We start from the raw sequence: 22,787 nt of genomic DNA, 5'->3' as shown, positions 1-22,787 counted from the left end.
GCCACGCTGCAGAGGCTACCGCCAGCGAGGATAAATAATACGGAGCTGAATGGCGTCTACGCCTCCGTTCTACGCGCTGCGCCTAAGCCCAGCCGGGCGCCGCCCCCCGCCGCCGCCGTGACGGACAGGCAGCGGCACCAATGGGGGCGCGGCCCCCGGCGGGCGGTGCGGCGCGGGGCCGGGCCCGGCGGTGGCGGCCCCCGCGGCCGCGCTGAATGAGGGCAGGGAGGGAGGGCGGGGAGCGCCGGGGCGGGCCGCGGGGCCGCGGCGCTGGGCTGGCCGGGAGCCTGGCGGCGGCGGCGGCGACGGCGGCGGCTCCGGGGATGGTCCACGCACTGGCGCCGTCACGTGTTGTTCTCCTTGGAGTGAGCCGGAGCCGCGGCGGGCGGAGGGGGCAGGACTGGAGAGCGCAGCCCCCGCTGCCTGTTTTGGTGCGGGGCGCCGGGAAACTCCGTGAAGAAGCCGCCGGAGAACGAGTCGCCGCGGCGGTGCCCGCTCCCCCGCCGACCTGGGGTACGGGAGGGGGCCACGCTGCCGGCCGCTGAGGCGCTGCCGCCTGGAATGAAGAGGAGGAGGAAGAGAGGATGTTCCTTCGGCGCTCGGGCTGCTTCCCCTCCCCTCCCGCCGCTGCCGGGCTGCGCCGCGTGTGAAGCGGCACTTTCTCTGCCTAACGAGATGGGACTGAATGGGGTCGCCAGCCGCCTCCGCACGCCCGAGCGGGAGAAGCAGCAGGCTCAGCACTGATATTTGGGGAAGGGGGGGAGGTTGTGTTGTGGGCGGCTTTTTTTTTTCCCTTTTTTTTTTTTTTTTTTTTTTTTTTTTTGGAGGGAGAATAGTGGGGGGAGTACCAGCGTGTATTTTTTCGGTGCAAACCCCGGACTTTGCAAAAAAAATTTCCGCCCCAAAGAGGATATTTATTCTGCAAGAGAAATCGCTACTCGCGGAGGCAAACTTGAGACCGGGAAGGGGTGCGGGGAGCGGAGGAGGGGACCCCAGCCCCGCTCCCGGCCCGGCCGAGCCTGGCCCCTGCGAGGGAAGATGCGTTTCTCTTTTCCGGAGGCTGCTCTTGGGACGAGACTTTCGCCTGGACTGATCGGGACTGGACTTTTTAAGGACGTGCTTACCCATCTAAGGGCGATCTGGGCATAAACAGCAACGCAAACTCTGATTTGGTGCTGGAAGCTGCCTCTGCTACTGAACAGCTGCTCGCACCCTGCTTCTGTCCCTCCCCGTCCTGTTCTCAGAAGAGGAATCCTGAGCTATTTTGCTTCTTTTATTATTTTATTTTTTTTTTAAATTGTTGTTGCATGAAATTTATTTTCGGTGCTTGTCTCTTCAGGCTGGCTCGCCTGTGTTGGGGTGTTGCAGACAGCTAGCTGCAGTCACAGCTCCATTGCCCCTCATCATGGCTAGCCCCACAGATAATAACGAGGGCTTCTTCTCAGATGTCAGAAAGGTGGGTTACTTGCGCAAACCCAAGAGCATGCATAAACGCTTCTTCGTGCTGAGGGCAGCCAGCGAGTCTGGACCCGCCCGGCTGGAGTATTATGAGAATGAGAAGAAATGGAGACACAAGTCAGGGGCTCCCAAGCGCTCCATCCCACTAGAAAGCTGCTTCAACATCAACAAACGGGCTGACTCCAAGAACAAGCACCTGGTGGCCCTCTACACCAAGGACGAGCACTTTGCCATTGCAGCTGACAGTGAGCCTGAACAGGAAAGCTGGTACCAGGCTCTGCTGCAGTTGCACAACAGGGCAAAGGGCCACCACCACCTCCATCACCATCACCACCACCACCACAGCGACGTTACTTTTGGAGGCAGTAATGTGGCACTGGGTGAAGCAGGTGAGGACAGCTACGGTGAAGTAGCCCCTGGCCCGGCTTTTAAGGAAGTTTGGCAAGTAATTCTGAAGCCTAAGGGCCTAGGCCAGACAAAGAACCTGATTGGCATCTACCGCCTGTGCCTGACTAACAAGACCATCAGCTTTGTGAAGCTGAATTCAGATGCGGCTGCTGTGGTGCTGCAGCTGCTCAATATCCGCCGCTGTGGTCACTCCGAGAACTTCTTCTTCATTGAGGTGGGGCGCTCGGCTGTCACTGGGCCTGGTGAGTTCTGGATGCAAGTAGATGACTCGGTGGTGGCACAGAACATGCATGAAACCATCTTGGAGGCCATGCGAGCAATGAGCGAGGAATTCCGACCCCGCAGCAAGAGCCAGTCCTCCTCAAACTGTTCCAACCCTATCTCTGTGCCACTTCGCAGCCGGCACCATGTCAACAACCCTCCACCCAGCCAAGTGGGGCTCAGTCGCCGGTCCAGGACTGAAAGCGTCACGGCCACCTCTCCTGCCGGGGGTGGAGGTACAGGTGGCAAACCCAGCTCTTTCCGGGTTCGTGCATCAAGCGATGGGGAAGGCACGATGTCAAGGCCTGCCTCTGTGGATGGTAGCCCCGTTAGCCCCAGCACCAACCGGACCCACTCACATAGACACCGTGGCAATTCCAGGCTACATCCTCCACTCAATCACAGCCGGTCCATCCCAATGCCTTCCTCGCGCTGCTCTCCTTCAGCCACCAGTCCAGTCAGCTTGTCGTCCAGTAGCACCAGTGGCCACGGCTCCACCTCAGACTGCCTGTTTCCACGAAGGTCTAGTGCTTCAGTTTCTGGCTCCCCTAGCGATGGTGGATTTATTTCTTCTGATGAGTATGGTTCCAGCCCATGTGACTTCCGCAGCTCTTTTCGCAGTGTGACACCAGATTCATTGGGACACACCCCACCAGCTCGGGGTGATGAAGAGCTCAACTACATTTGCATGGGGGGTAAGGCCACCTCCTCTTGCTGCAGCCTGGCAGCCCCCAATGGCCACTTCGTCCCACGCAGCTGCCACCCGCAGCAGCAGCCCCGCTACCCTGGTACACCATGCTGTCCTCGAGGCGGTAGCGAGGAGGCTGCTGACTTGGAGAAGGCATTCAGGAAACGGACTCACTCTGCAGGTACTTCACCCACCATCTCTCACCAGAAGACACCCTCACAGTCCTCAGTGGCGTCCATTGAGGAGTACACAGAGATGTTGCCTTCTTATCCCTGTGGCAGCAGCCGGCTGCCCTCCTACCGGCACTTGGCCTTTGTACCCACTCACTCCTATCCAGAGGAGTGCCTGGAGATGCACCACCTGGACAGTGGCCACCATCGGACCAACTCCGCCCCACACACAGATGATGGCTACATGCCCATGTCACCAGGTGTAGCCCCTGTCCCCAGTGGTGGGGGGCCCCCCAAGGGTGGTGACTATATGCCCATGAGTCCTAAGAGTGTGTCAGCCCCCCAGCAGATAATCAACCCTGGCAGGGGGGGCCGCCACCCTCCAGCCACAGTGGACTCCAATGGCTACATGATGATGTCCCCCAGCGGCAGCTACTCCCCTGACAACGGCTCTGCGGGCTATGGCAAGATCTGGACAAATGGTGCCGGCCACCACCCCAAACTCTCAGTGGAGAGCAACGAAGGGAAGCTCCCCTGCAGCGGCAGCGACTACATCAACATGTCTCCAGCCAGCGGCTCCACCACCAGCACCCCGCCTGACTGCTACTTCGGGGGCCCGGGGCAGCCGGGCGTTGAGGAGGCTGCTGCGGTGGGACACCACAAACCCATCTACTCGTACTTCTCGCTGCCGCGCTCCTTCAAGCACGTGCACCGGCGGGGCGGCAGCGGGCCGGCGGGACCCGGCGACGAGGGCAGCCCCCAGCCCCGCCTGGCCCTCGGCTCCAGCCGCCTCCTCTACGCCGCCGAGGACTCGTCCTCCTCCACCAGCAGCGACAGCTTGGGCGGCGGTGGCGGCCCGGAGGCCGGACCCCCGCCACAGGCGCAGCCCCCGCGCAAGGTGGACACGGCCGTGCAGACCAAGGGCCGCCTGGCGCGACCCACGCGTCTGTCGCTGGGCGGCCCCAAGGCCAGCACACTGCCGCGGGCCCGGGAGCAGCCCCCGCTCCTCCTGCCCCCGGAGCCCAAGAGCCCCGGCGAGTACGTCAACATCGAGTTCGTAGCCGGCGAGAAGCCGGCCTTCCCCTCCGCCGCCCTGGGGCTGAGCTTGCCGCCGCCGCCAGGCAACGAGGGGGCCGAGGAGTACATGAACATGGAGCTGGGGCCGCCGCGGGCCCCCTGTCCCGCTGGCTTCGCCGCCACGCGGTCGGCCTCAACCGCCCGGCCCGGCCGAGGCGCGGCTCCCGGCGGCCGGGACTACGTAACGATGCAGCTGGGGGGCGCCGCCGCTGGGGGCTCCTGCTCGGACTGTGCCGACAGCCCTTCCCCCTGCTCGCCCGCCCTCCTGCTCAGCTACGCCGACGTGCGGGCGGGCCGCTCCGTCGCCGAGAAGCCCCCGCCGGCGGCGGCGACGACGACAGCTTCTCCGGAGCTGCCACGGCCGCCGGCCGAGCTGTCGGCGGCTCCGCCGCGCTCCTCTTCCCTGCTCGGGGGTCCCGGCGCGGGTAGCGCCTTCACCCGCGTAAGCCTCAGCCCCGGCCGCAACCAGAGCGCTAAGGTGATCCGCGCTGACCCGCAGGGCGGCCGGCGGCGGCACAGCTCCGAGACCTTCTCCTCCACACCTAGCGCTGCCCGCGGAGCTGCGGGCGGCGGTGGGCCCGGGGCTCCCTTCCCCTGCGGCGGCGCGGGGGTCGCCGAGGAGGTGAAGCGGCACAGCTCGGCCTCCTTCGAGAACGTTTGGCTGCGTCCCGCCTCGGGGGAGGCGGCCGGTGCTCCCGCTGCCCGCCGGGAGCCGGGGGTCGCGCCCGCCCCGGAGAATGGGCTCAACTACATTGACCTGGATTTGGTGAAGGACTTCAGCCACCGCCGCCGCCACCACCACCTCTACCCGCCCGCCGAGGGCTCCGCTCTGCCCGGGGGGAAGCAGCCGCCGCCGCCTAAGCCCCCGGGGCAGCCTCGTGGGAGCGGCCACTCCAGCGACGACTTGAGCGCGTATGCCAGCATCAGCTTCCAGAAGCGAGAGGAGATGTAGGAGGCGGGCGCCCGCCGGGGACGGTGAGCCGAGGGGGGGGATTGCGACTCCGGTCATGGGGCTGATCGGCCCTGGGCTCCTCTGTGAGAGGAGAGGGCCGGGGGGGTCCCGGGGCGGCTCGCTGTGATTGCTTTCCGTGGATACCTGGTGCGGCGTCCTCCTCCCCGGGTGGTGGGGATTCGGGAGGTGCCCGGTGGCCGTGATACGTGAGGTTGGTTTCGTTTTGGGTTTTGGCCTTAGTATCTGTAGAGTGTGTTAGTGGCGAAAGCATCCGGGAGCTGAGCATCCCTGAGGGCGACCCAGCTGCTGGCCCTCTCCTGCACGGCCCCGGGGGGTTTTTTTCCAAATGGGTGCTCCTGTTCAGGCAGGAGCGTCTTTGCTTACCGTGTTGCCTCATTACTTTTCAGAAGTGAGTGTGTGTAGGGGGGGAAGAAAAGTGAGTGAACTATAACTCAGCACTGGAAATAGGCAACACCTACGGTCATCCTGGTTTCTTCCCTAATCACTCTGGTGGCAACCGTGCCAGTTCTGGCTTTCCCATGTGCAAAACGTGTAGTGGCATCTACATCACTGGATTGCGATGTGTGTTAATTCAGTTTTGCTTAAAGGGTCATTTGCATTTGAGAACGGGCATAAGAGCCTTCAGAACCTATCTGTCACTTGTGCCTCAGCCGATTGTAAGCCTGGCTGTCCCACGCTTGCAACAGAGTTGCAAACTGTGTGAGAAATGATCTGAATGAGCTGTGTCTTCGGTATTGCCTGATGTGCTTCACTTTTCCTTGAATCTTAATTTGGGAAAAACTTCTCCCAAGCTGTTGCACATGTGCATTCCAGGAGTGTAAGATGAGTAGGAGCATTGTTGCAAGCAGTGTGGTGTTGCTGCTAGGTGGGAACTTCATGCAGGAAATAAATGGATCTTGTTCAGAACTCACAAAATACAGAGCACCTGGGTGAACCTTTTCCAGAAAGGTGAAGATGAAGACTGTTTTGGTGCAGATGAGTACCAGTAGGTAGCTACCCAGATAATCTTGTTGTGACACTTGATTTTAGCAGTTTTATACAAAGCAATCAGAGTAGTTATGGAATCATAGAATTGGCTGGGTTGGAAGGGACCTCTGAGATCATCAAGCCCAACCCTTGATCCACTCCCCCCGTGGTTCCCAGCCCATGGCACTGAGTGCCACATCCAGGCTCTTTTTAAGTATCTCCAGGGACGGAGAATCCACTACTTCCCTGGGCAGCCCATTCCAATGGCTGATCACCCTCTCTGTAAAGAAATTCTTTCTAATATCCAACCTAAACCTCCCCTGGCACAACTTGAGACCTCTTGTGCCCTCTTGTTTTGCTGAGAGTTGCCTGGGAAGAGAGACCCATCCCCCCTGGCTCCAACCTCCTTTCAGGGAGTTGTAGAGAGTGATGAGGTCTCCCCTGAGCCTCCTCTTCTCCAGGCTGAACACCCCCAGCTCCCTCAGCCAAATGAATATGTGTTATGAATATGTGCAGTGACATTAGAAGGTGAATCTCATACCACTGCTTACACTGTAAGTGTAATAAACTTTTGTTTATTACAAAACAAGGTATTGCTTGTTTGCTTCAGTTGAGGGAATGCTGAGGGCTGGTTGTGGTGCAGTGCCTGGTATCATATGTTCACAATTTTTTATATGTTTTCCATCCTTGCTACCTGAACAAAAGCAAAGCGATCTCTTTGTATTTGCTCAGCACTTTCTGCTGTTGCCTTTTAGGGCATTGCAATATTAGGCATTAGTCTTGTATGACCTGTGGATACCAGATTGATTTCAAAGTTTGAGGTAAGGTTTAAGATCACTGCAGATATTGCAGGGCTGGTTTAAATGGTAGCTGGTAGGAGATGATGATTTTTGGGGATATCTGACAGGAGCATGGTGCCTGTCACAGTATGTGCTGTGTGACCAGGCTTACACTGCCACCTTTTCTCTCCTTGGATGTTCTTGGAAGAGCCTGTCTGGACTGTCTTCGAGATGCCTCTTCCTTACTCTGGGAATCTGTGTCTGTCTAGGGCAGAGTTGGTCTTGTGAATTCTTCAGGAGGGGATTTTCAACAGAGGATGCAGCACGTTGTTCTATAAGTTGCATTGCTAGAAACCACACTTTTTTTCCCCATCTGTTTGTGTGCTAAGACTGGGGGAGTAAATATGAGAAAATGTTTTGTCAGCATGTGGATAAATAATAAATGTGTGCAAGAGTATGAGAATGCATGTCTGAAGGGGAGCAATGGCATAACTGTTTAATTAGGTTTTTTCCAAACGTACTGTTTACTTTTGCTTTAGACAACTTATTTAACTGATCTTGTTTGTCAGCTTGAACATAAAAGCTGTGGTGGTAGTTAGCTGCTGTGATTATGTTGTTCAGTAGAGGATCAGGACATGGAATATCTGGTGTAAGAACATGCTGAGAAGTATTATGCAGTTATTTTTCAGAGCAGCATAATGAAAGATAGTGAGACTAATAGTGTAATTGTTGTTTTAAGTCAATTCTTATTTCCCAAAATTAGGAATTGACTGAGCAAGTTCAGCTTCTGCCATGGAGCAGGGGCAGAGTAGGGCTATAATCATATGGGGAATTTGTAGTTTTTGCTGGTCCCTTTCCCTTCCCACTACAAAGCTGTGTTAGTTGCTTAAAGCTTTCTCAGACATTAACCCTTTGGACTCTTGTTTCCCCAGCTAGTTTTGTTGTCATAGGCTGAAACTTTGCTCACAAAATTCAGCCCAACAAGCTCATCTGTTATGGAGTGTGTTAAGGAAAAAAGTAACAACATTTTGTCCACGTTAAACCATTTTTACATCTGGTTTTTGACACATCCTGGTACCTTTTTTGCTTTGGAAGTGCAAGTTAGGTTTGGCAAGGGAATTGGCCCATGTAGGTTATACCTTACGCCATTCTTGAGAAAATCTGCCTGGAGGTGAGTGATTTACAGGCCTGGAAAGTCTGTTTGCACATGCTTGAAAAAGTTGTTGAGCACCTTCAACTAACCCGATTTCCTCAAAGCTCCATGTGCACTGAGGGTGCCTCAGTTCCCTGAAGCTCTCCATGCCCTTTGCAGCAAGCAGCCCCTCAGGCTGTGCTGCCCCAGCCATCTTCCCCCCCGTGTTCCTCACGGGAAGGGAGGCTGGGAGGCTGCCAGTGTTGCTTCTCCTGTTGGTGTCCAAGCAAGGTGGGAGAGGAAGGACAGGCTGCACGGTGTGTTTGCTGGTATGGAGCAGAGAACATCTGGAGCTGGGAAGGGAGGGATGAACCTGCAGGTAGCAGAACAAGGGATCGTTAACTATCCTTTATTTGCTGTCCATCTCTTTTCTGGCTTATTATTTACACTGTTTATCTCAGAAGTGTCAAAGGGACTGCACATGCTCTTTTCATTTTTTACTCTTCTACACAGAGGAGCTTTTGGCCCAGAGGCCGAAACTATCTGGATAACTTGTTTTATCCATCCTGGAGTTTTCTGTTGTTCTGTACTGCAAGACAGGGACCCCAGATGTTGGCCATTTGTCTCCTTAAGTTATTGTTGCTGCTTTTCTTCCATCTAGCTAACTTCTTTACTGCTCCCCTGCCCTCCCCCCAGCCACCTCCATATTTTTCAGGCATTACATTCTGAAATATTTTTAACCTCTTTCAACTGTAGTTATTTCTCCGAATGTTAAAGGTATTGGCTAAAATAATCACATTGTTTTCCAAATTTAATTTTAAAAAATTTCTTTTGCACCCACAGCGTTCCTCCAGTACTCTCCAGCCCCATTGCTTTCCCTGACATATTCCTGGCTGTTTCCTACCAGCTGGCCCTGCCCTGTGTTTTTGAACTTTTCTTCCCTCATCCTGGTAAAAAGTGCAGCAGTTTTAGTGCAGTCCTGCTTGCTCCCCTGCCCAAACACTTCCCTCTACCTCAGAGAATTTGGTGCTGGTGTGTGTGCTTACCTTAGCCCATGAGTCTTGGGTGATGGGCTCTTATGTTGAGTGGGTTGTGATGCTGTAGCTGGGAGGCCTCATTGCTGCAGTGGCCAAATGATGCCGGGAAACAGCAGCCTGTGACAGGGAGAGAGTGAGGCCAGAGCTAGAGAGGGGAAAGAGCAGTGGTGCTGGAAGGCATTTTCCTCCTGCTCAGAGTTTTGCATGCAGAGGAGCTGATGTTGTGGATATGCTGTGGATCCTGCTTTTGGGGTTGCTGTGAGAAGGCTCCTAGGATAAGCACCGTTTTGAAGATGAACCACTGATAGTTTGTGTTCTGAAAATAGAGTAAAAAAAAAATATTCCAAAAAGGAAACTGTTAGCTGTGGAGAAACAGGAAAGGTTGTAGTAGGATAGTAGCATGAATCCAGGTATGTGGCTTTGATCTCTGAAGCTTCAAAGCAAAGCCATTATTTCTCTGCCTCATTTCCATTTTGTTGATGAGCCTGAGAACTTGTGAAATTGAGTGCTAATAACACTGAATAGAATATGTGTAGTGTGAGCAAGTGGTGACTTGGCTTGCTCACAGCTTTAATGATGCCTGTTTTACCCAGTGCTTGGGTGGTTTGGGTTGTTTTGGTGATGTAAGAAAACGGAAGACAGCACCATGGCATCTGTGCAGTGGTTATGCCTTTTGTCTGCTTCCAGTTAAAGCACTTGTAAGGGGAAGAGCTAAACATCTGTTTGGGTCTTGTGAAAATACACAATGGTAAACAGAAAATTACTGGTGTAGTTCTTGTATAATATACCTGGATTTTTGTTTGCTTCTTTGTTTTGTGTGGGGTTTTTGGGACAGTGCATGCTTTTCTAAATTAAATTTCTTTAATAGTTTTCAACAGTTGGTTTTGTTTCCTCAGGTTAAAAACTTAAGGTGGAACCGAAACACAGCACATAGAAAACAAAATCTGTACAATTAAATTGAGGGTTTTTTTGAGAAGTTGTTTCCAGAACGGAAAGAACAGAAGTTACTGTAGTTTTGAATTGGCACCAAGGTAAATAGCAGTAAGCTAGGAGTTTTCCATGCTTTATGGTTATTGCTTCAGACAAACAGTGCATTTCTTATTGTATGCATGCACCACCAGCTTTTCCCCATACATAATTACTTGCCAAAATTGAGTTTGTGTCTCCAGATACTTGAGTATTTGCAGTTGTCCTGTTTAACAAGACCACAGGCTTACAACTGTTTTTAGATTTTTTGGGGGCTTGGGGAGGATTTTTTTCTAATTTAGACAGTAGGTCAGTTCTTCCACTCTAGCCACATTAGAATTGTAATATTGATTGTTCCCCACCTGCACCTTGATTTTACTGACAAATTTCTTGGGACTTTTGTATTTTGTTTTTGTGGCCTAAGAATTTGAACTATATGATTTATAAACCAATTCATATGATTATGAAGTACTATCTGGAGTTCTATAGCACAAACGTTTCATATTCAGTCTGTGCTTAAATTGGTTTCTGAATGTGGTTTAAATGTGACTATGAAATGGGACATTGCAGGACAAGGATGACTTTCATTTTTAAGTAGCAACTGTGGGGATATCATGTGTTTCTTTAGATGACACTCGTAAATAGAGAATTACAACTCTCAAGTAAAATGCAGCAAGCAGCTGTGAAGCTGGAATGTTACTGGACTTATATGTTCAGCACGTTACCTTGTTTCAGGAATGCTTTAGAGCAGCTGAAATGTTGGTATTCATTAGGACTGTACAGTTTTCATGACTTTATACATGAGTGCAAGTACTGAAAGCACATTGTACTTGAATGCTCTTTTCAACAGGTTGCAGTAACTGATTAGGAGCTTGTTTATAGAGGTGGGTTTTTACAGTTTTTTTGAGCTCTGAAGGTGGATCTGTGTAAATCAAGTCACTGGTTAACATAAGCTTTAAAGATACTCTTTGCCAAAACTAATTTAATACTAGATTTAACCTGTGTGCCAAGTTTCACTGAAACCTAATTCTTGCATTTGATTGATAGAGTTCTGAAATACAGAACTCTTTAATTACAGAGATAGGAGGGCAAAGGGGAGAAATGCTGTTGGTGGGACTCATGCTGTGGTTGGAAGAGAGGCTGTGGGTGCTAAGGGGCAATGAGAGGTACATGCTGGCAGATAGTTGTAGGAACTGGGATGGGAGGGAGATGGAAATGAAAGATAAACTACTCACAGGGCACAGAAAAACTGAGGCATGGCACAGGTGGAGAGTTGCAAGGTGCTTGTGACCTGCAGGGAACTGACATGGTGGGTTGTGCCAGCTTGAGGATGAGTATAGAGAAACCTGGAGAGCCTGGATAGATACAGAGGGTTTGTTCTGGAGGCACACATTTTGCATGGTACTGCAGTTACCTACAGATGGTTCTCTATTTTTCTTGTCTTTACTACAGGGATAGAGAGTGTGTGTTTTTCCTTGCTTGTGATTAGGTTTTTCTTTTTTTTTAACTATTACCTGGGTGTTCTGATCTTAACAGGATGATGTGCAGGGTAAGGCAAGCAGAATTTGCCTTGGGCTCTTTCCTGAATTCTTTGTGTTTTAGCACAGTTGTCACAAGCACAGTAATAAAACACAGGTAGGAATCTGAGTTAAGTTCAGGATAAATAAGATTAAGTGAATTTTAACATGAAAAATCCTTGTTTTTTAAAATATGTGTAATAAAAGGAGAAACATATTCCCACTTTTTTAACTGCAGTGTATTCTTTATGCTCTACTACTAGGACAGTTATACATTTGATTAAAAATGAGGTTCACTAGTTTAATAATTTGTGTTACGGATTAGTTAAGCATAGATTCCCTTATAATGGTTTCATTTAAATACTATCTTGTAAAAGAAAATCTCAAATAGCAAAATTGTTGTGGGTTGTTATGGCAAATCCTGTGTTTTTCAATTTGTAGTAAGAGCTGCTCCACAAATTTATTAACAAACACATCTGAATTGCAAATTTGTCAGAATGCTAGAAGCAGACTTCTGGTCAGCTGTACATAAGCTGCTGTGCTGGATTACCCATTCATGAAAATGAATAACATTATTCTATTCTTACATCATTCTGGGGTTTTGATAAATGGTGATGGTGATTCTTATTATTTGGACTACAAGAGACAGAGGTAGTAAAGGAGAAAGGTCAGTAACTCAAGTATCTTTCTTTTTTCAAGTTAAACAGTTTTACTCTCTGCTTACAGAAATGATGGGAAATATAACAAAAGTCAAGGTGTGAACAGATAAAGGAGATTTAAGTAACCTGGCACTCTAACTAAAAGATGTCTTGATATATATCTCTGATCATGTTTGACATATCTAGGTCATGTTCTCTGAAGACTGTTATTAGAGATTTAACCATAGGTAATTGCAAAATGTATTTTCTTCCGTGTAGTTTTTGATCAGGTAGGTAAGACAGCAGAAGTTGAACTGCTTGCAATAATTTGGGAGCCTAGTTAGAAGATCTGGTGTCAGACCCCTGAGCTCTATGGTGAAATGTACCATTCCTGTGGTGTATCACAGAAGATTTGGCTGTGTATGTTTTGACAACCGTTGTAAAATTCCATTTGTTTTTGGTTTTGGAAGCTGGGGATGTGGAAGAAAGTACCTGTTAAATTTTCAAGAAAGATTGGCTTCAGCTAATGGAGCTGTTGACATTTGACCTGGCTGGTGGTACATGTTAGAAACCTCAGGAAGGTGCTGGTCTGGGAACATCTACAGCTGTAATTGACCTTATTTACCCCCAGTCTGTGTAGGTTGGATATTTGTAGTCTACTAGGGCACTGAAGCATTACACAAGCTTTCTTTATAATATAACCTTTGTTTGACTAGAAAAGATGTGAATTATCTATCAGCCTTGGTTCTTGTCAAGTTTCAATGATCTGGCTTTCAGTGTGGTGCACAAATGTTTGTTAAGACATAACTATGGGGCAGGAACTGGCTCTGCCAGTCAATAAAATATGTAACTACTTTGTGAACTGGAGTTTTCCTTCAGTGGTACAGTTCCCTGAAGGAGTAAAAAGCTCAAACATGTGGCATGGAGGAGATGAAGCCAGTGATCGTGTGTGTTCCTTCTGCCCTTACTTCACTGAATTGTAAAAATAAGAAAAAAGAAAAAAACTCTCAAACCCAACCCATACTCCCCCACCCCCTGCATTCTCCTCACAAGACACTCAAATACACCTCTAATAACATCTTTACATCTTTGTTGAAATCCTGTGCCTGGCGTTGTGGAGAAGACATGTGTCTTGGGCAAGAGAGTAGAAGAACCTTGGGAGGTGTAGATGGGAGGGAGAAGATGGAGTTTGTTGCACATCTCAGCTGAGGTTGCTGTTTTACCAGTTTGTAAGTGAGAGCAGAGAAGTGGAAGTGAGGTGGGGAGCTTGAAACAGCATGGCTGAAGCTGTGATTTGCTTGCTTAGGTTCTGACTCTGGTTTTCCATGCCTTGCACTGTATATGAGAGATGTAAACAGACACCTGAGTGACAGCTGATGTGTATCAGTGAGGGAATCTTTGATATTAAAACACTGGGTAGTAATTATCAGCATGGCTGCCTTCATTTTGAAGAGAAAATTGCTGTGTTAAAAAGGGTGATTTTTAACTCCTAGAGAACAGGGAACAAGCGACAGGAGAGACCTCTGTGCTTCTGAGTCAAAGCAGGAGCTTGGAAGCCCTCTGCATGATTCCTGGGATGCATCAAGAAAGAGTGGCACATAGGTCAAGGAAAGTTTTCCTTCCCCTCTACACTACTTGAAGTGGCCCCATAGGGAATACTGCATCCAATTTTGGGCTTCACAAAGGACAAGGAACTACTGGAGAGAGTCCAGTGCAGGGCCACTGAGATGATGAAGGGGATGGAGCAGCTACCATGTGAGGAAAGACTGAGGGACATCAGGCTGTTCAGCTTGTAGGAGACTGAGGGGATCTCATCAATGCTTACAAATATCTCAAGGGCAGCTGTCAGGAGGGTGGACACTCTTTCCAGTGGTGTCCAGTGACAGGACCAGGGGCACTGGTCACAGACTGGAACACAGGAGGTTTGACCTAAACATGTGGAAAAACTCTACTGTAAGGTTAGCAGAACACTGGAACAGGCTGCCCAGAGAGGTTGTAGGTTCTGTTTCTGGAGACATTCAAAACCCACCTGGACACCAATCCTGGGCAAACTATTCCAGGTGAACCTGCTCTGGCAGTGGGCTTGGACCAGAGGATCTCCAGAGGTACCTTCCAATCCATAACGTTCTGTGATTCTGTGCATGTCCTGGTGCCCAAACACAAGGAACATTTAGTCTCTTTGCTGAAATAACTTGAAAATCACTAGTGCAAGACTATGGTCTTCCAGTAACTTCCCAGTTTAGTTTGAGTGATTAATAATGTGTTTGGGATTCAGTTTTAGCAAGAGTGTATGTGGTATGCAAGAGCCTTCATACTGATATTTAAAAAGGGGAAAAAACAAACAAGCAAACAAAACAAAACCAAAACCCAAACATTCTCTTTGCTGGAGAAGGGATAGGTGCAAGAGAATGTCTTTTGCTTTGCCTGCACCTACCCTGACCCAGGGTTGGTAATGTCTGCTGCCTTTGCTGGCAAGGTACAATGTGCTTTTCATGGTTCTTTTTCTGTAATGGTGAGAAATAATGTCTGGGCACTTGTGAAATTATAGCTGTTCCATTTCTGACTCTTGCAGACAGAATAGATAAGTGATGGAGATGCTGGCTGAATAGTTTCTGAAAGATGGGATTAATTTTAATTTCTTAGAAAAGTTCAGTCTCTTAATTATTGACTCCTCTCTATTAATTTATTATCACAAATTCTGAACTATTTATTACTTCATAATAGCAAAATGTAGCATTTGTGGAGCTGGACATTATGGAGCAACGAGGAAAGAAACTAAGAAGTTTTTTAATCAATTGAGGCTGAGACAATATTTTCTTAGGGTTTTGGGGATTTTTTTTCTGCTTTGGGATATAGCCATGAGGATTTCTGTTGTAGTGCAGTTGTATTTCATGGAAATGACCAACAGCAAGTAGCCCATCTACACGGTCCTTGAAGGAGGTGGGACAGAGGGCACAGAGGGTTTTAAATGATTCAGAGCTGTCAGGGAGGTCATGTATTGCTGCTTTTGGGGGGAGTGAAGATGGGTGAGATGCCTGGGTGAAAGAAGAAGATGAGCAATAATCATCTTTCTGCAGTGATAGTAAATTCAAAGTAATTTTTATCTGGTGAGAACATAAGCAACTGATTTAAATCCTTAGGAGGACAAAAATATATTTTGGATAGATAGGAACTGCTTTGTTTATAGTGAAAAAAATGCTCGTGTTTAGCTTACTACATTTACCCTTTTTCTCTTTTATTTCTTTGCTTGCGAAGTACGGGCACCGTCCTCCCATCCCTTCATGCTTTGCCATATTGCAATGTTTCTAGCACTTGGTCCACCTTTGATTTTCTGTATTGCAGAACACAGTTGATTTTTTTTTCTATTTCATTTTTTTTAACTCGTGGCAAATAAACTTCAGAATAATATTTGAAAACCAAAGGGAAGTGCACGTGTACTAAGTGCTTGATCACATACCCAAACTGAAATCCAGGTAATGAAAATGGCATTTTTAAAGCTTAAGTGTACTGAAAACTCTAACAAACAAAGGAGACTTGCTGTCTACTGTATGTCGTTCAGGAATCTCAAAAAGCAGGCTGGCTGGCACGGCTGGGGTGTGGTCCTGAAAGATGTTTGGGCAGATTTAAACAGCTACTGAGCAGGGTGGTTTCGCTTCAGCTGCCTTTGCTCTCATCTGCCTGCACCCACTTTCCCTCTCTGCTGGTTCCATGCAAGTAAATGGCAGCTCTGGTTAGGCTGAGATGTTAGTTAGTAATGTTTGTATTTCCTCATTTTGCACGTTTTGGCATGCAGATTTCTAGAAGCAGCAAAATAAAATGTATAAAGAGAACTTTCTTTTGTTTAGGAAGCCTTAGGTTGAAAACTGTCAACATTTTTCTTATTGAAAGCTAATATTTGTTCTAGTGCCAGTATTTTGGAAATAATTTTGTATTTTGTTGACTTTAACATCATCTGGTGAACATGGTGCAGAATGTTCTTTAATTCCTTGGATATCTTGATATGGGGGGATAGCCATGTGTAATTTACATCTATCTTACCAGTCTGAGATGAAAACAGAGACAGATGAAACTAAATAGAAGAGCAGTGAGGGAAACCAAACTGCTCCAAATTATCTCTCTTCCAGCTGCTGGGCTCACTCCTTCCTCCCAAGGCTGCTTCTTGGGAGCAGAAGTTGGAGAAGTGGGATCTGCTGGCACTGGTGCATCGTGCATGAACATTGTCACTGAGACATCCAAATGGCCAAACTTTATTCCTAAATGGATGAACATAGCTCATTAATCTTTGTGCTAGGCAGTATGGAATACTTTAAACTCTCCAATACGTTTAATTCTTCTCTGCATGAAACTTCTTTCCCCAGCAAGCTCTGATAGGAGGGAAAAGCCCTTCTGAAGGTGTGCAGGCATGTAGCTAGGGCATGTTTTTTCAGGCCTTTGAACTAGGTTAGGAATGTATCTCAAGATGGAAGAATGAATAGTTACTTGGTGCTTTTTGCCTCCGGGTTTGAAACTCAAAAAGAGGAATGTTATTGTGTCTTCAAAGCTTGTTTCACACAAGGCTTTGTCGAGGAGGGACTTGGTGAGTCTTTGTGTTATCATGCACGAAACAAAACCAGCCAGCCGCCCAATTTGATCCAATTGGGTGGTGATAGGGAGGTGTTTCTTCTGTAGGAAAGCTCTGGAAAACTTCATACTTTTAATTAGGATAAAGGCTTTAGAGCAAAGGGATTGCCTACACAGCCATTTACTAACTTGATGAAACATTACAGTCTCTAACTGTACTGATGCAATTCCCCATCTGCACATCCCTTCTTTCCTCCTTCTCTCCGTGTGATGCTTTCCCAGGAAGAGAGCAAATATTTACATTTCTTTTAAATTCTGTTTTGACCCTGAGGTGGTGGTAGCACATCCCTGGGGAAGGCAAACTGAGGCTGAGGAAGTGGGATGATTTGGTTTGAACTGATTTTTGTGATGCTTTCTCACAAATAAACTGCATCACCCTGCTTTTTCAACCTCAGCTTGCCTTCTCCAGGGAAAGATACACTGATAGTACCTAAATTAAGACCTATCTTTCAATCAATGGAGCTGTCAAGTCTTTAGTGGGAGTAAAACCACTGCTCTAGTGAACATGATTGGTGAAGTATCCAGAATCAGGGTTGGAAGTGCTAAATACTCATTTTTGAGAAGAGCAGCTGCTTCAGTAGCTATCCAGATCAGACCAGCCTAATTCCATGAGTTGTTTATTCCAAGTTGAGTGAGATCAGCTGAAACTGAAAAGATAAGAAAACAGATTTTACTTTCTGAGGGCTTTTAGTTAGAGGAAACGTGAACTCTATAAATCTGAAATTTTGAAAACAGTAGTAACCAAGCCCACTCATTTTCACCTACTAAAGAGGAGGCTCAAAAAAATTGTCTTTAAATGCAACATTTATCTTGTTAAGCAGCTTTCTTATCTGTTCAGGATATTTTGTTAGTTTTTCGTTAACTGATAACTAAATAGAGAATATACTATTTTACAGTTTTATCATAATTTTTATTCACAGCTTGAAAAGACATAAATATCAAATTTAACCAGCTAGTAAATAATGACCCGTGCTTTTAATTAATTTTATATCAAGAATCCACATAAATATACACTAATTATATTGCCTAACTGGAGACTATGCCAAATGCTAAATTAAAAGGTTATATTGCAGAACAGCATGATTTAGTGGTTATCAGTCTTTGAGAGTGACCATTAAGAATGTAAAAAGATCCGTTTCCTCATTTGCTAATGTAAATTTCATTATTTTAATCACTTTAATTTGAAGTAATCCACCGTGAAGGCAAGTGTCACCATGTACATGATAATTAAATATATTCGAACCGATACGATTGTTCATAAAAAAACAGAGGCACAGAAAAGACCTGGTTACAGGACCTGTTCTAATCCAGAGGAGGAGGAGTGGGCAGTATGCGAAAGGATAGGAGGCTGGGAGGGTGAGGAGAGGACAAAACCACAAGTACAGGGAAAGGGCAGGTAAATGTGCTGAAGGACAGGAGTGACAGGCAGGGTCTGGAAAGTCAGTGGTTCTTCTGTTAGAGAAGGTGCACAAGGTTAGAGAAGGCAAAGTTGTATAGGAAGGGGCATAGGGCTGAGTGAGCAGAAAGAGAAATTGCAATAATCCTGGGAAGCTCAGATTTTAGTTTATATAATTGGTCTTTAATGGCTTGAATGATTCATGATCTCTTGGTTTGGTAGGCTGTTAGAAAATGTTAAACATAGGTATGAATGAAGTTACTTATGCTGGTAATGGTGTGGGATTCTTGTAGTGGAAAGCCATTGATATGCTGAGAATTGTCAGAGAAAAAAAAACATCTTAAGATGTTTGTAAACATATTTTTGAGGAAAGTTATAATGAAAATCCAGCTACATGACTATTTCTCATCTTAGCAGGGGAGGGATCTTCAACTGATGTAAATTGCTGTCCATACTGCAAGTGATGGGACTGGGGCAACATGCATCAATTTAGAATGTATACCTTTACTTTTTTTGTCTGTTATTTTCCTGTAAGTTGTTACTACACAGTTCTGTTTGAATTAATAGCCAGTCTCTGTTAATTAGCTATGGTAATGATTTAGTTCTAAAGTGCTACAAAGTGATTGGTAATTCAGTGTCTTCATTTATCTCCTAACTTGGGTATTTCATCTTTTCCAAAAATTCTTCTCCTGAAGATTGGTGAGGTGTTTCATCTGGTTTGATTCCAGCTCATTTACTTCTGTACTTCAAGTTTGCTCACCAGCTTTTATTTCTTTATCATATAGCTCCTGGGATGTTAATTGTGCTTTATGGATTTGGGTCATGGGTTAGCATTTGCATTTAGGTTAAGGGTTCAGGTGAAAGCAAAAGACTATTAGCAAGCTTGCTGTAGGCTTAGAATAAACAGAACTTGATGATTGACTTTGTGTTATAGGACTCCTATTGTTTGTAATGCTTTGGAACCTGTTTGTGTTTTGAAATGATACAATTAGAGCAGATTCTTACTGTTCTTCACTGTAACTCTTTGAAGGTTTTTGGTTTGTTTGTATGAAGTCAATAATGATATAAATCACTACCAACTAGAGGAATCTGTTTCCATGCTCCTGGCTTTATCTGTAAATCTGTATGTATGAAGTCTGCTGTGACTTTCTCTGCTCTGAGTCTTCAGGCTCAGGTCATGCCAGGTGCATAGGACACATTTGAGGCCAGGGAGAGCTCTGATGGGTTCACGCAATCATTCTGCTTTAGGAGCAGAATGCAAGGCTCAGATTTTCTGCCAGATCTTTTGAAGGCCACCTGTTGTTGCTGTCTCCTTGACCACTTACTGCTCTGGAGAGTTGGTTTTGGCATCATCTGTAGCTGTTCACACATGGGAGTGGAGGGGAGCACTTGTAAATGTATTTAGGAGGCAATGCTGGACCATTTCTCTACGCAGCAGCTTGTTCCTAGTTAGCTTAATACCAACAGTGAAAGCTCATCTCCATTATTCTTTCAGATAGCATTTAAACTACTTTTTCCCTCCTAGTGTGGATTTGGGTTATTTAGAACATAAAGTAGAACACTTAGTGATTAGTGCCTTATACACTCCCTGAAATGATGGTTGTCTTGGCCCACACTACTGCTGCTTCTGCTCTGGGTTCTCCTTCTGCCAGCTGCAAAACCTGTGTTTGAAGTTGCCTGCCTGCCCAGTTGCTGTGAAACAGTGCTTTTAGTGACGTACGAGCCTGACCAGCTGTGAGTGGGCCAGAACCAGCTGTGCCACTGTCCCCTTCCCCCTATAAGAGGCTCTTCTTGTTCAGGTAAAAAATAGGAAGCTGAATCTGAGAAAAGAGATCTTTTACTGACAAACCTGCACCTGCTGCTTTGGAATTCATGCTACTTGAGCTGTCTGTGTTAGTCACCTTCTCAAACAAAACTTTACCACCAAAACCAAAATCCACACATGACAGATTGGCCTTTTTAGTTTAGATAAGGTCACGTGTACCTGAAAAATATTTTCAAGTGAAAATGAAAGATGTTTTTAATGGTTTCAGGCAGCTGTCTTTCAGACCTTCTGATACAGCTGCTCAAGATATCATGTAAGAAAGAGGCAGGATTCCTACCTTTCTGCCCCCAATTTTTATCCAGATTTAGTGACTATAGGAGGATTCAGTAAGTAACTCCCATAGCAGGAAACAGTTTCCCTGAAACATTTCCTACTGATCCCATAGCAACTCAGATGAGCCTGTGGAAGAAACCTTTTATTAAAAAATCTTGTGCATGTTCTCCCCTGTGGTGTGATACAGAAATGAATGTTGTTTGGCAAAACCAACAACTGCTTTTAACTATTTGTTGAACTTCTAACATGATGATTTACCATAGGAAATAATATCCTAAAGATAGCTCTGCCTTTCTGCTGCTCCGTGCAGCTTCCAGATGTATTTGAATGCAATTGGATGACTGAAATGCTCCATGAGCTCCTACAATAATCTGCAGTCTGGAATTTTTTTTTTCTTTGCTTCAGTTTTCTAGAGCTTTCTGCTTTAAGTTTTGTTTACTAACAAGTACCAATGTGTTTTGTTGTTTTTTCAAGCCATCATTTATTTGGCAGAAGAGGGGGAAGGTTAAATCTCCTGCTTACCTCCTCTTCCTCTCTCCAGTGAGATTTTGGATTGTTCTTTTTAATGAGTCATATTTTCTACAGCTGAAGTTAATTTAGTGGCTCATCCAAGGCTCATCCAAACAATGTGTATTTTTTGAGCAAGGGAGCGAGGGAACTTCAGCTTTCCCCTCTCCCCCCCTGGTTGGACTTGATTTTGAAGGTCTTTTCCTACCAAGGTAATTCTGTGATTAGTTGTGTCTTGGATGTTTCCAAAAACACATGGAAGAGAACACAGACACTTCTTCTATCTTTGGAAAAAGAACCTTAAAGTTTGTTTTGTATGAGCTTGTCTTAACTGTGTTCAGATGATGTTCCTCCTCTTCAGAGACTCATGGAACTCCACCAGCCCAGATAGATGAATATTTTTTTCCAGCTTAGATAGCTCTGGCAGTGCATATATTTTGGTGTCTTGTAGTGGATGTGCTTGTCAGTGACAGGATTCCCCCAGGTTCATTCTGCTTCAGCAACAGGAGATCTCACAACACCCTTTTCAGTTTGCACCTGCCAGTTATTATTAGCAATGGAATGGAAACCAGAAATAAGGTGGATGAAAACATTGAGTGTATTGTTTCAGCTATTCAGTGCAAGCTCACTCACCTACTCTGTGGTGGCATCTCCTTCCCAAGGACCACCCAGCCCAGCATTTGAAGCAGCTTCACATTCTGCTTGAGACACATCTCCCTTCCTGTGCCCACAGCCAACAGTGGCTCTGTTTGCAGTTTGAATTAAAAGTAAGCTTAGTTTTGATTTTTCTGTACCACAGTTCAGTTTTTAAGCCAGGTGGTCCTTTGTACCATTATCCTGAAGGCAGCAGGGAGAGGTGACTTTGCTAATGTGTTTGCTTCTGTCATTTCAGAGTTGGTAACATAACATCCAGTGACTTCACCAGAGCTGAGTTTCCTCAGCAGCACAGGCAGAGTAGAGGGAAGTGGGTAGGGTTTGCAGTACTATTTTGTTTGGGTTTTGTTTAGGGTTTGCAGTACTATTTTGTTGCTGTTATATTCAAAAACGCTCTTTTCCCAGGGTTCTTTTTCACTATTTAAAAGCTAATAGTGAATGCTAGTGAACTCTTTTTTCCTCAGTTCTTTCTTTCCTCTGGAAGTGTGTGCGTGAGCATAAAAGCTGTGTGCTTTGTGCTCTTCAAGCCAGACTGCCCAAGAAAAATTGTTTTCCAGGGAAAAAGGGTTATTAAAAATTGGAAGTGAAAATCACTTGTGAAATATTTTGGACACGTCTATCACAGATTTGTGAAATCTGTTTTTAAACTTCTGATGGTTGAATATAGGGAGTTCTGATTTGGCTGAATAATACTAAGTTATTGTGTGTCACTGTCCTCACACAAGGCTTTGATTAAGCAAGAAAAAACCCACTATGATACTAGGGGTTGGCCTATGTACAAGGTAGTACAGAGAAACAAGAAGTGTGAATTAAGAAAGTTAGCATTTTAAGACAAGCACTTTAATATTGTGCATACTAGTAAATAGCAAATGATGGCATAAAGTGAAAGATTGCTTTAGACCTTTGGGGAAGAAACAGGCATTTGACAGCAAATCAGGATGGATTTGATTTATTTCTTTATTTTTTACGACTGGGTATAATTTTAATTTGGGTAAGTTTGAAGTGGCTTTGTTTACTTTTGTTGCCAAAAGGTATGAATGGCTATGCATAGTTCAGTCATTGGCTCAAGTTCCATCTGACTAAATAAGATCTCCACCCACCCACCCCCTGCAAGCCCTTTTTTATGGTTTTGATGACAGTGTATGATGTTACATGGTGTTGAATCAAGCTGCAGAGCTGAACATGCTCTCTGATTTGGACCTCTTCTTTCCCAGGGTTACTGGAGCAGGTGCAATTGCAGACATGTTTCTGAACAGCCTCTAGACAAGGAAGAGTTGGAGCATGGACAGGACTTGTAGACAAGTACCTGAGTGAGGCTTCAGGCCTGGTGTGCACCATTCTTTCACTACTACTTTTCAGAGCATCATTTTGAAGAAGTATTCTTGCTCCTGCTCCCATGGTGCCTCCTTCTGTGTTCAAGTACAAGCATTCCTCCAGCTGAG

General features: G+C 46.4%; 1 protein-coding gene across 1 annotated transcript in view; it reads left to right on the top strand.

Annotated features, from left to right (window-relative positions):
- Positions 1–251: 251 nt before the first annotated feature.
- IRS1 (insulin receptor substrate 1) overlaps positions 252–22,787 on the top strand; it is a 55,001-nt gene continuing 32,465 nt past the window's right edge. Inside the window, exon 1 of the mRNA XM_071751766.1 lies at positions 252–5,037. Coding sequence (XP_071607867.1) covers positions 1,406–5,014 — 3,609 coding nt within the window. The 5' untranslated portion in view covers positions 252–1,405 and the 3' untranslated portion in view covers positions 5,015–5,037. The remainder of the gene's footprint in view (positions 5,038–22,787) is intronic.

This window comes from Heliangelus exortis, chromosome 9 (assembly GCF_036169615.1).
Source record: "Heliangelus exortis chromosome 9, bHelExo1.hap1, whole genome shotgun sequence".
Lineage (NCBI taxonomy): Eukaryota > Metazoa > Chordata > Aves > Apodiformes > Trochilidae > Heliangelus > Heliangelus exortis.
This window is presented reverse-complemented; position numbering and strand designations above follow the sequence as displayed.